Source organism: Pelobates fuscus, chromosome 2 (genome assembly GCF_036172605.1).
Source record: "Pelobates fuscus isolate aPelFus1 chromosome 2, aPelFus1.pri, whole genome shotgun sequence".
In the NCBI taxonomy this organism is placed as follows: domain Eukaryota; kingdom Metazoa; phylum Chordata; class Amphibia; order Anura; family Pelobatidae; genus Pelobates; species Pelobates fuscus.
Genome location: NC_086318.1, coordinates 169,214,793 through 169,227,601, shown reverse-complemented (window position 1 = coordinate 169,227,601; position 12,809 = coordinate 169,214,793). Strand labels below are relative to the sequence as shown.

The 12,809-nt window shown below is 42.9% G+C and overlaps 1 protein-coding gene across 1 annotated transcript in view; it reads left to right on the top strand.

Annotated features, from left to right (window-relative positions):
• COL21A1 (collagen type XXI alpha 1 chain) overlaps positions 1 to 12,809 on the top strand; it is a 406,528-nt gene that overhangs the window by 365,811 nt on the left and 27,908 nt on the right. The window contains exons 20-22 of the mRNA XM_063442941.1: positions 9,464 to 9,517; positions 9,713 to 9,766; positions 10,113 to 10,184. Coding sequence (XP_063299011.1) covers positions 9,464 to 9,517; positions 9,713 to 9,766; positions 10,113 to 10,184 — 180 coding nt within the window. The remainder of the gene's footprint in view (positions 1 to 9,463; positions 9,518 to 9,712; positions 9,767 to 10,112; positions 10,185 to 12,809) is intronic.

Genomic DNA, 12,809 nt, shown 5'->3' with positions numbered 1-12,809 from the left:
ACGGGCAGTAGGTTGGGTACCGCATCCCTACAGTAGTATTTAGTCAAAAATGATCGTAACTGGATATAGGAGTAGTATGATGTGGGAGGCAGTGAATGCCGGGTTTGCAGCTCTTCAAAGCTGAGCAGTTTGCCCTGTTCGTACAAGTGTGTCAGGTGAGTGATACCCCGGACGTGCCATGGCGTGGCGTGGAATGTGGGAATGCAATATGTGAAGGACATAATCGGTGTTGCCAGCGATAAGCCATTGTGGCCGCTAAGTTGTGTCGCGTGTTTGTCCCAGAGCTTTAGAAGTAGCTCAATCGAGTGAGGTGCTAGGGGCCATTGTGGTCTAGATTTTTTTGTTATCCATACTACGTTGGATAAAGTGTGTGGGGCCACCAGCTCTCGTTCTAGTTGTACCCATTGTGGGGGTGGTGTTTGGAGGAAATGTGGGAGGGCAGTGGCTATGATAGTTGCACAGTAATACGTGTGTATGTTAGGCAGCGCCAGTCCCCCCTCTCGTCTAGGTGCATTTAGCAAAGCTTGTGTCACTCTGGGTTTGCCCCCTTTCCACACAAAATGGTTTATATCTGATTGGACCGTTTTAAAAAAGGATCTGGGGAGTTCTAGCGGCAGGTTGCGAAACAGATATAGAAGCCTAGGTAGGATTGACATTTTGATCGCTATGATCCTTTCCGTCCAAGACAGGTATAGTGGTGACCATTTTTTAAGTAAGTTACGACAGTTGTTCCATACCATTACATAGTTTGCAGCGAACAGGGCAGGGTGTGTTCTCGTGTATGTAATCCCCAAGTACGTGATAGTATCAGTTCTCCATTCGAATGTGTAGTCCCGCTGAAGTTGTTTGGTTAGGGTGGTTGATAGTGATATGCCTAGTGTCTGAGTTTTGGACGTGTTGAGGGAGTAGTAGGACACCCTCCCATATTCCTTGATCAGCCTCATAACTACGGGGAGTGTGGTACCTGGATGAGTTAGATAAAGTAGGATGTCATCCGCAAAAGCTCCTACCTTGACCACTTTGTGGCAGATCTTAACTCCTTGGATTTCATCATTAAGTCTGATCCCCTCTAACAATGGCTCTAAAGCCAGGACGTACAACAACGGGGAGAGCGGGCACCCTTGCCTCGTACCGTTGGTTATCTGGAAAGGAGAGGAGAGGAAACCCGACTGGAGCACTTGTGCCGAGGGGCTCGCATAGAGTGCGAATATTTGTCGGCAAACTTGAGATGGGACCCCATATGCCTCCAGTACCCCCTGAAGGAAGGGCCAGCCAAGGCGGTCAAACGCTTTTTCGGCATCTAATGCTAACAGGAGACCGCCCCCTCTGGCCCCCCTAAGTTGCTGGAGAACCACGATAGCTTTTGGGCAGCAAAGGGGCAAATCGGTTAGCCAAGATTTTTGCATACAGCTTAGCGTCCGTATTGAGTAGGGAGATAGGCCGGAAATTTTTACAGTTGTCAGTCGATTTACCGGGTTTTGGGAGGGTCACTATAGTGGCCCGCAGCATATCCGGCGGCAGTGCTCCCCTCTCCATCGCCTGTTGGAAGGTATCCAGCAGGTGTGGTGCCAAGGTCGAGGCGTACTTTTTATAGTAGAGATTGGAAAACCCATCTGCTCCAGGTGACTTGCCATTAGGCAATTCCCTGATAGTGTCTAAGATCTCCGTCACCGTGAGGGGGCGTGTCAGGGTGTCTATTTGGCTTCGTGAGAGTTGGGGTAGTTTAATGCGGTCCAGAAATGTTTTCACTTCAGTTGCAGTGGGGGTGTATGTCTTGGGGTCGTCTTTCAAATTATACAGTCTGGAATAGAAGGTGGCGAACGTGTCACTAATCTCTTGGGGCCCTAGTTTTTTTGTCCCGTCTTCCCCCAGTATGTGTGCTATTTTATTAGTGGACAGTTTGTCCCGCAGTCGTGCTGCTAAGTACTTGTTAGTTTTCCCACCGGAGTGGTAGTTAGTCGCTCTCAATCTATTTAGGAAATACGCAGTTTTCGCTGCGTTTAATGTATGTAGTTTACCGTAGGCTTGCTGAAGTTCCGCAGCAAGTTTCCTGGTGGGGTTGGCCTTGTTTCTATTTGTTAGTTCTGCAATTTGTTCCTGACATCGGAGAAGGTCTCCCTGTCTCTGTCGTTTCAAGTATGCTGATATCTTAATGAATAGGCCCCGGATGACCGCCTTATGGGCTAGCCAAACCGAGGTTTCTGATACCTCTCCTCCGCCATTCAGTCGGAAGTAGTGGTCTAATTCGTTTTTTACTAGGTCAGCAAAGGAATCGTCAGATAGTAACGACTCATTAAGTTTCCATGTCCCTCGCCCCCAGAATTGGAACACGTCATGTAGTGTAATGTAAACTGGGCAATGATCTGACCAAGCAAATGATCCAATTTTACATTCCGCCATTTGGGCCAGGGATCTGCTGTCTAGTAGGAATGCGTCTATGCGGGAATAAGTATTATGCACCGCGGAGTGGAACGTGTAGTCCCTCTCCATGGGATGCGAGATCCTCCAGCCATCATACAGGCCATATTTTGAGATCAGGGTGGTGAGGTTTTTGCACGTCTTGGACAGGCGTCTGCCCCTATTACGGGATGGCGTAGCTGATGTGTCCAATTGTGGTGATTGGATAAAGTTAAAATCCCCACACAGGATTAGGCCTCCCTGACGGTAGTCCTCCACTATTTGGAGGAGTTTGGTAAGAAAGTTTGTCGAGTCTGTGTTGGGGAAGTAGGCTGTGACCAGTGTGTACTGTGTCGCATTAAAAAGCTCCACTAATATAATGAACCTCCCTTGCGGGTCAATGTACTGTCTCTGAACGTCCAGAGCTATGTCCCTGTTGGTTAGAATTGACACCCCTTTTGTTTTTGTAGCAGATTTAGCATGGAATTGGTTAGGGTATTGTTTAGCAAATAGCTTTGGTTCTATGGTTGATTTAAAATGGGTTTCCTGGATACACGCTATATCTATATGTTGGTGTTGTAGCGTCTGAAGTAATAGGCTTCTTTTATTTGGGGAGTTAAGCCCCTTCACGTTATAGGAGACTATTTTCATAACAGATTATTAGATATCGGGTAGGTGATGACTCATGAGTCTCATAATCATAAAGCGTATGGTATTGTGAGGTGACTAGTGAGTAGTACATACTGCTGCTCAGCTGTGTAATGGTAGGTATGTTGATAATCACAACGGTGCAGTAGATTGAAATCCAACTTGGTGAGGGGGGGGAGTGGAGATAGGGATAACATAGAAAAACATTTATAAACAAGTGACAAGAGCTCAAAACCACTTGAGCTATATCGTGCCTAGTTATACTGGGCACAGGTGGTGGGTGACGTGGCTATCGGTCGACCTGGTGTTCTGACGACCGTATCTAGGGGGGTGGGAGTCACGTGTAGGAGGTGAAAATTTCTCCTTAGATTATCTCCTGAGTGCGTGGGTGGAAGAGACCTCGCTACATGAGGCACAACCAATATCCATCAGTGCCTTGCCCTATTTATGCTTAAGTAACAGGGACCAGTTTGTCCTGGAGTGTATCTGCTAATGGGCAGCGCCTATTCTAGCCGTCAACTAAAAGTTGTTGCGGTCATTATGTACGTCAGATAGTACTCACAACAATAAGCATTATATAAACATAACCTCTTTGCACTTAAGGTCGTGGGACCAGGTGAATCAGTGAGAAATGGCACAACATATAAACAATATTGGAACAGTTAATGAGGTATTGGTCTAGCAATCACGTAGCATATACTCAGCCTTCCCGTTAGGCCTTGGACCAGTCTGCCGACAGTCTCGGTATTTTTGTAACAGGTTGTGCAGGTACGTCCGGCCCAGGGAGCCCCCAGTCCGCCAGCTTCTTCAAGCCTTCTTCCACAGAAGAGATGGGGTGATTGGAGTTGTCGTGGTGGACAATAAGTTTTGCTGGGAAGCCCCATCGGTACGGAACCTCCTGCGCCCTCAGTGTGGTAGTGATAGGTGCAAGCGATTTACGAAATTGGAGGGTGTGCGCTGACAAATCTGCAAAGATCTTCAGGTTCCCATACTGAGAGGGTATATTATCTTTTCTAGCTGCTTTGACGATTTTCTCCTTGACATGGAAAAAATGCACTCTGGTTATTACATCTCTGGCTGCTGAGGTAGGAAGATGTTGGGGTCTCCTGAGGCGATGCGTTCTATCCAGGACTACTTGATCCGGGTGGACTTCTGGGATCAGTTCCAGGAAAAAGGCCTGGAGGTAGTTGTGCAGGGCTTCATTTGTGATCGATTCAGGGATACCCCTGATGCGTAAATTATTTCTCCTGGACCTATCTTCCAAGTGAGCAATTTTCAGATTTTGTTCACGGAGAAGTTGTTGCACCCGGTGTAGCTGGTCAGCCATGCTGTTGTGCGCGGAGGCATGCTTGCTGATCGTGTTCTCCATGTGAGACGTGCGTAGGCCCAGGTCTTGTATGTCTCTTTTAAGTTCGCCGGCTAGCGTTTTGATTTGCCCTGCAATGGTGCCCTGTATCTGCAGGGTGAAATCCGCCATGAAGGACTTCATTGTGGTGATTGTAAGGGGGCTATCCTCTAGTATTGAGGTGGGTGAGGAGGGAGGGGACGGAGAATCTTCCCTGGATCCGTGGCCGCCACCATCTTGGATTTCTTCACAGCCGTCGCGGCGTTTAGGATTTGCGACTTTAGCCATAAAAAAAGTTGCTTTATCCGCTTTCACCCGTTTCTTGGTGGAGCGGTGTGACATCTTGTCGGTCCCTGCAGGTTTTTGCACCGGAGTTTGGTATGTAGCCCGGTTATTTTTCCTCCTTTAGCGTGTATCTCCTCGGAGCTCTAAAGGAACACGTCCATGCGGCTCGGGTGTTAGGCCACGCCCCCTATCCCCTGCTATTTTAATAGCTTGCTAGACCCTGCAAGAGCCTCCTGTTTGTGATTAAAGTTCAATTTAGAGATTGAGATACAATTATTTAAGGTAAATTACATATGTTTGAAAGTGAAACCAGTTTGTTTTTTTCATGCAGGCTCTGTCAATCATAGCCATGGGAGGTGTGGCTAAGGCTGCATAAACAGAAACAAAGTGATTTAACTCCTAAATGACAGTGAATTGAGCAGTGAAATTGCAGGGGGATGATCTATACACTAAAACTGCTTTATTTAGCTAAAATAATTTAGTTGACTATAGTGTTCCTTTAAGGAAATGAGCAGCCATCCAGTTGGAAATAACAGAGCGGCAGTAAGAGACACGAGTCAAGAGGGGTGGTGAGAAATCAGGTGAGAACAGCACATTTGCATGTCATTATCTATAATGCATTAAAAATAGGGGTATATTTGAAAAATATATAGATTATTAAATTAATTTGTGTGCATGGATTTTCCATTCCGGTAGGGTTTATAATATATATATAATTTGTACAGTTCCCTCATCAATTTTATATGGGTTTTCTCACGTATTCAATATTCTATATTTGTATTTTAAGTCTGCTTGATAAGTATATATTTATGGCATCTATGTGTCATTTTATGGGCATGATAAAGAGGCAATTGGAATTGTGCAGCAAGAAAAAGATTTGGAGAAAAAAATTCAAAAACATAATCTGTATGCAGTATGTTGACTTCATGTGCTTTCAATAAATCAGTTTTTCATGGTGGTTCCATTGTGATCCCAGCCACAATAATGAATTGATTTCTGAGATGAAAAACATTGATGCTACATACTCTCAGGCACATATTCAATCCACACAACACAGTTTGTAAAATGTATAAGTGTCTTGCATATGGTCAACTAACAAGTGGAGACAGGGCCGGACTGGGGATACAAAGCAGCCCTGGAAAAAAAAAATCTATGCCAGCCCCATAAGTCATTGCGCCATATATTGTCGCTATATATATATATATATATATATATATATATATATATATATATATATATATTGCTTTTTCTAATATAATATATTGGTCCTTTCAGAGTAAAACATTTAATTATACAGTAAGCATACTCACATGCAGACAGACTGACACACACAAGCTCATTGATACACAGCCTCATAGACAAACAATTTCACTAATATACATAAGCTAATTGACATAAAAACACAAGCTCACTCACTAGCAGGCACACACACACACACACATGCAAGCAAGCTCACTAGCAGGCGCACACACACACACAGCTTAATGTAGTGGTTCTGGTGTCTATAGCCTGTCCCTGCAGGCCTTTGAATGTAAACACTGACTTTGCAGAGAAAAGGCAGTGTTTACATTGCTTCCTAGTGACACCTCTAGTGACAGACACTCAGACGGTCACTAGAGGCGCTTCCTGTGTCAGTGCGGATTGGCTGAGATCATCAAGCTTGATGATCTCAGTCATAGAGGCAGAGACCAGCACGACGTTGGGAAAAAAAAAAGGTGAGTAAAACACTATTTTGAAAACACACACAGACACCACGACTGACACACACACACACCACGACTGACACACACACACACACCATGACAGACAAAGACACACACACACACATACCATGACAGACACACACACCATGATACAGACACACCGTGACACAGACGACACAGACAGACACACAGCATGACACATACAGACACACACACACAGCGTAACACAGAGAGAGACACACACAGCGTAACACAGACAGACACACACACAGCATGACACAGACAGACACACAGCATGACACAGACACACACACACACACCATGACAGACACACACCATGATACAGACACAGCATGACACAGACAGACACACAGCATGATACAGACACACACACACAGCATGACACAGACAGATACACAGCATGACACAGACAGATACACAGCATGACACAGACAGACACACAGCATGACACAGACACACACACACACCATGACAGACAGACACACACACAGCATGACACACACACACACACACTCCCACTGACATACATATTTTTTAGTACCTGTGGGTGGGCAGACTGGTAGCTGTGCTGGCGGCCGCAGGGAGAACTTGAAAGGCAGCCGCAGGGGAAGCTCTTCATGAGGCCTGGAGCAGGCTCTTCTGGGGGAGCAGGCTGTTCTGTCTCTGCTCCCCCTCCCTCGCGCGCAGCTTAATGAGACCGGAGCCGGAATATGACGTCATATTCCGGCCCCGGTCTCTTTCTAGCGCGCGAGGGAGGGGGAGCAGAGACAGAACAGCCTGCTCCCCCAGAAGAGCCTGCTCCCGGCCTCATGAAGAGCTTCCCCTGCGGCCGCCTTTCAAGCTCTCCCTGCGGCCACAGGTCACCCCGGCCCCAGGTGCCGACGGCCCACCGGGAAATTTCCCGGTATCCCGGTGGGCCAGTCCGGCCCTGAGTGGAGAGGGTATCTTTGATACCCCGCAGCTTCGTAGGGAAGTGCAAATTGATGTTGGTTAAGAGCTTCTGATGTTTATGTAAGGGAAGTGAACTTCAAGTGTCTGTGAGAAGAGATATTCTGGAACTTTAATGGAGAAACTATTGTTACATAGTTACATAGTTACATAGTTAGATAGCTGAAAAGAGACTTGCGTCCATCAGACTTGCCTCCACCATTGTGGAGTATGCATGGACAAAGCACCTGGGTAGTATGGAGAACACATCTCCATAGAGTTAGTAAAATTACACTGAATCAGTGTTGTCACTGAATTACAATATTAAATCTGGTGTCTGAGGAAATAGCATTTGAAAATGTGTGCATCTATCATGTCTTTGAGTGGGAGACATGCTCATGTCTGCAAGGAACGTGCATATGTGTTGCCGGTATGAAGAATTTGCGATGTGTTGTACAGCTGTCATATTTATGATATAATGTCAGTGTGAGAAAACTGAACATGTGCCTTGGGAAAGACTATCTGTGGTGTCCACAAAAAGAGTGTAGATTTGCATTGTGTTTCAATATTAATATAGTATTGTAATATATATGCATTTGTTTGAATGTGGAAAACAGAGAATCATTTTTGTTTCTATATGAAAATATAGCTATCTAGTAAATAATTTTATGATATTTTACTGGTGGGGCAACATTGCAAATAGTCATGTGCATTTGTAGGTGTTACTCCTCTATCATGAAGGCCCAACATTATCTGGCCTTCCTCTGCTTGGAGGTGCTGAAAGTACCCCATAGAGATGCATTGATTTAATCTTTGTAATGAACCGGTGTGCTGATTAACTGGTAATAAAGGCTATTAGCTGTCAAGAAGAGATGTATAAGAATATAGGTGAAATTGATAAATGTAAATCTCAAAATTCAATAGTACTATCCATTATATTGCATCGTTCTGTAGTGTCAATCACTGGCGAATCCAGGGGGGGGGGGGGCAACGGGACAATTTGCCCCCCCAGATTCTCCACTGCCGGCTAATGCAGGGCTGGCATTGTCCAAGTGCCAGCCCTGCAATGTGCCTGCGGACTGGGGAGGGAAATCAGAGATCTCCCTCCCCGGTCCGCAGGCACCGTGCTGGCAGCCAGCAGGGGTGGGAGATGGAGGGAGAGAGGACCTGGGAGCTCAGCCTGCAGCTCCTCTGGGTTCTCCACTCGCGAGCATGGAGCGTTGCAGTAGCACGGGCTAGAGTTCACTGTAACCACCACTGGGACCACCAGGGAATCCCCACTGGACCACCAGGGAACGAGAAATGTCCCCCCTCCTCCTCAATAAAGGTAAGAAGGGAGGGGGGGACATACATTTATTTAATTTTATACTTTATTTAGTTATTTATTTATTTTTTATCAAAAAGCCCCCTTACCCTCCTAACCACACAGCCCACACACACACTGCCCCCCATACACACACCGCCCCCCCATACCCACACACTGCCCCCCCACACACACTGCTCCCCCATACACATACACTGCCCCCCCACACACATACACTGCCCCACCATATACATACACTGCCCCCCACACACATACACTGCCCCCCACACACATATACTGCCCCCCATACACATACACTGCCCCCCATTCACACATACACTGCCCCCCTATACACACATACACTGCCCCCACATACACTGTAAGTTGTCAAACTGTTCTTAAACGGTTTGACTACTTACTCTGGGTGGGGGTCCCGGCACCATAACCACTACACAGAGCTGTAGTAGTTATTGTGCATGGATTATTTCTTTAAATAATATAAAAGTGCCCCTCCCGAGGTCAATCTCTGGATTTGCCACTGGTGTAAATATAAGAACTATCCTTCTAACTCGATAACAATTACTAAAGGGAAATTATAGGAGCTGCCTGTTTCTAGAGAGCTTTACAGTTAAATACTTGTATTTCCAGAAAATAAAACATTTTCTACAAGTATAAAATCTCTTGCAGTTAAAGTCAAAGTTCATAAGGAATAATATATTACTATAAAGTAACCGGCTGCACAATGGTAATCAGACATCAATCTGATATTTCTAATTACCATATTAACTGTTATTTTCTTTTCTTTTCATTTTTTTTTTTTTTTTTGCATTTTAGGGAGTAGCAGGAGCAGAAGGTTTATCTGGTTCTCCTGGAACACCAGGACTTAAGGTGAGATCTAAATTCATTATTTAATAAAAATATTTATTTTATAAAACAAGAAGAATGTTGCCCACATAAAAGTCTCTCGTGAAAAAATGGTACATGGCTGTTATATTTTTTCAATAAAATACATTACTGAGAACTCTACCCTGTGATTTATTTTTGACATGTAAATTAACACCCACCAAATATCTTTATTTGTAGGGAAATAAAGGTGATCCAGGAATACCAGGCAAAGCAGGATATACGGGAGCAAGGGTACATCCATATATAATGTCTTTCAGAAATTCTAATGTAATGCATTGTAAAAGTATACCGTTTCACCAACCAATCATGAGGCAATAAAATTACTGCAAATACATCGTTATTTTTAGCCAAGAACAATTTTTACAATATATACAAAATATATATAATGTTTAAGAATATCTCACATATTTTGTGGAACAATAATGCAAACTTTACCATCACTTGTTTGGAAAGCTTCAAATTCTGTTAAATAAAATCCTGTTTAATTTTTAGCAAACTATACATTTTATTTTGTTGCCACTTTCCTGAAGATTTTTTTCTCATATTGTCTGCTAATGCTTTATTACCCACCTGCTAGGGAGAAAAGGGTGAAACAGGGCCAACAGGTCCTCAAGGATACACAGGTATGCCAGGAGCCATGGGCAAAAAGGTAAATTACACAGTTGTCTTTACTATCCATTTACTTATCATTTATACAATTATTTATAAAGTGTTATGGCCTGCAGCTTGTCTTGAGTAGAGTCCCAATGACCTGCACTGAGGCTGGCAGGTCAGCAAAAATGTGACCATCATCACATTTCTATTTTGTGAACTCAGATTGGGAGTTTATAAATTCTGGTACAAATATTAAACAATTCCCATGGCAAGTAGATATTACATTCTGGTACAAATGTTAAACAATTCCCATGACTGGAGGTGGACTGAAATGAAATAAAACAAGTAAGGTTATTCACTAAGCTCTGTGTTTTTTTGTTGTTGTTATTATTAAATAAGAATGGCAGCTAATTTTGCTTCAGGTTTTCCATTTAGATTAATTCACAAAAAATTTGGAGTTAAGTGATTAAAGGAGACAAAAAAAAAACAATGTTACAGATATGTATTGGAGGATATTGATGAAAAAATGATCAGATGGATGTTGGTATGCCTGAGCAGAGAGTGACAAGATTCAGAAGTCCCTGCATATGAAAATGGATAGGAGGTTCCTCTGGCAGGTCCACTGTCTGAGAATAGCCGGGTCATTGTGGTGTCTCAAAGTCCACAGCAGGATATTAGAGGTTGTACTGCTTACCAATTTTCTGAGTCCTAATATCAGAAACCAAATATCATCTTGCACAGGTAGCCACTGCTTAGAGGTTACCAGTACAGTGAAAGTGACATAATGTGATCATGTTGAAATACATCATCTCACTGGTTATGAGTGAACATATGTGAAGTGTATATCCCAAAGAATACTTATTATTATTAAGGAGGTTATATAATGTAGGCATTTATCATCATCTAAAAAAGAAGGGCATTATAAATAATATAGGATCGGCTAAGGAGTAGTAGATTATAACAGGTGTATCACTGAAGGCAAATACCTTCCTATCTAAAGAACTTAAGTAGCACACACATTTTTATAACAATAGATTTTTTTTAATTTTCCAAACATTCTTAGAGTTTATACTGTTGGTAATAGGTGGATGAAATTTAAATTGTACATTTTAAATCTAAAGTCAAGCGAAATGTTACAATATTGTTTGTGGATTGAAAGAGAAAGCCAATCTAATAATAACATATATCACATTTATTTATTTTGTGTTTTTATTTCCCCTTACCAGCTTGGCACTGATAATAATATTAGTAATACTCATCAGTTAAATTATTAATATATATAAACCAGCACGCTTATTTAAAAAGCCCTGTCTAGCATATATTGGCTGGTTAGCATAACTGCCTTAGATCTTGACAACCTAGGTTCAACTCTCAGTCAGGCCATCTCATCAATAAGTGTCCTAGGGTAAGACAGATTTATATCTGCCTACCTCAAAAACCGCACGTGTCTTATTCTCCTATTAATATAATTTTTCTATAATTGTAAAGCTCTGCGGAATATGATGGCACTATATACATCATAATAATAATAATAATAATATAAAACCCAAGCATATACATGAATACCATAGAACATTCAATGGATTTTCCAAGTACAGTGGGACCTCGGTTTACAAATTTAATGTGTTCTCCAGGACGTTTCTTATTGCGAAACATTTGTAAACCGAAACGTGGTTTCCCATAGGAATGCATTGAAAACCAATTAATCCGTTCTGGAGGGCAGAAAAAAAGTCAAAAAGAGCTGGCATGGAAACCAACCCACAATGCAGAACACACAATAAAAGGCATGCAAACGACAAAGCTCCCTACCGTTCCACAGCTTGAGAAATGCACCAAAAAGTCCCAAAACAACTGCAAACAATTTCCAGAATGGCTCCAAAACTCGATGCAAAAGCCACTCCAACACTTGATGCCACGTTCTACCCACAGGCTCCAGCATGCAAGGGGCAGTGCTATAAACCTCCCAGGTGCAATGCATCATCGGGAAACTTGCTTTGTATTGTGAAAAATCTTTGCAAACCGAGGCATTATTTTCAATGGATTTTCATTTGTAAACCGAAAATTGTAGATTATGCTAGCTTTAGTGTACCTATAATCTTAATTTTATTAATGACAGGAGGCGAGTATTTGCTTAAGTCTCTCTTTACTAGAACTCCACAGCAGCACAGAAAAACAACCAATCAGAAAAAAGTCAGGTACTATAAAACTCCCCTCCTCATGCATCATTTCCTCTTTCAAGCTGCGACAAAAACAGAACAAAAAGCAGAAAACATAATGGGGAGAAGCAAAGTCCTAGATACGATGAATACAACGATGTCCACCATCCGAGAAGAACTGCCAAACCAGATAGTGTTGATGGACTGTAAACTGAAACGAGAGAAAAAACAGAATCGAACAGGTTGATTATCCAATGAAAAGTACTCTGAATAAACATGTGTGCACCCAATGTAACAACCAAAATTACCTTAAAACGAAAATATCCCAACCCTACTTATGAAAATAAACATAGATATAAGAACAGGCGACAGGTAGCAGAGACAACAAACAGAGTTGCATACGTACCTGATTAATCCAATTTTTTAACATAAAACAAGGGTGGGAAAAGAATGGGTGGGAAATACTCGCCTCCTGTCATTAATAAAATTAAGATTATAGGTACACTAAAGCTAGCATAATCTAC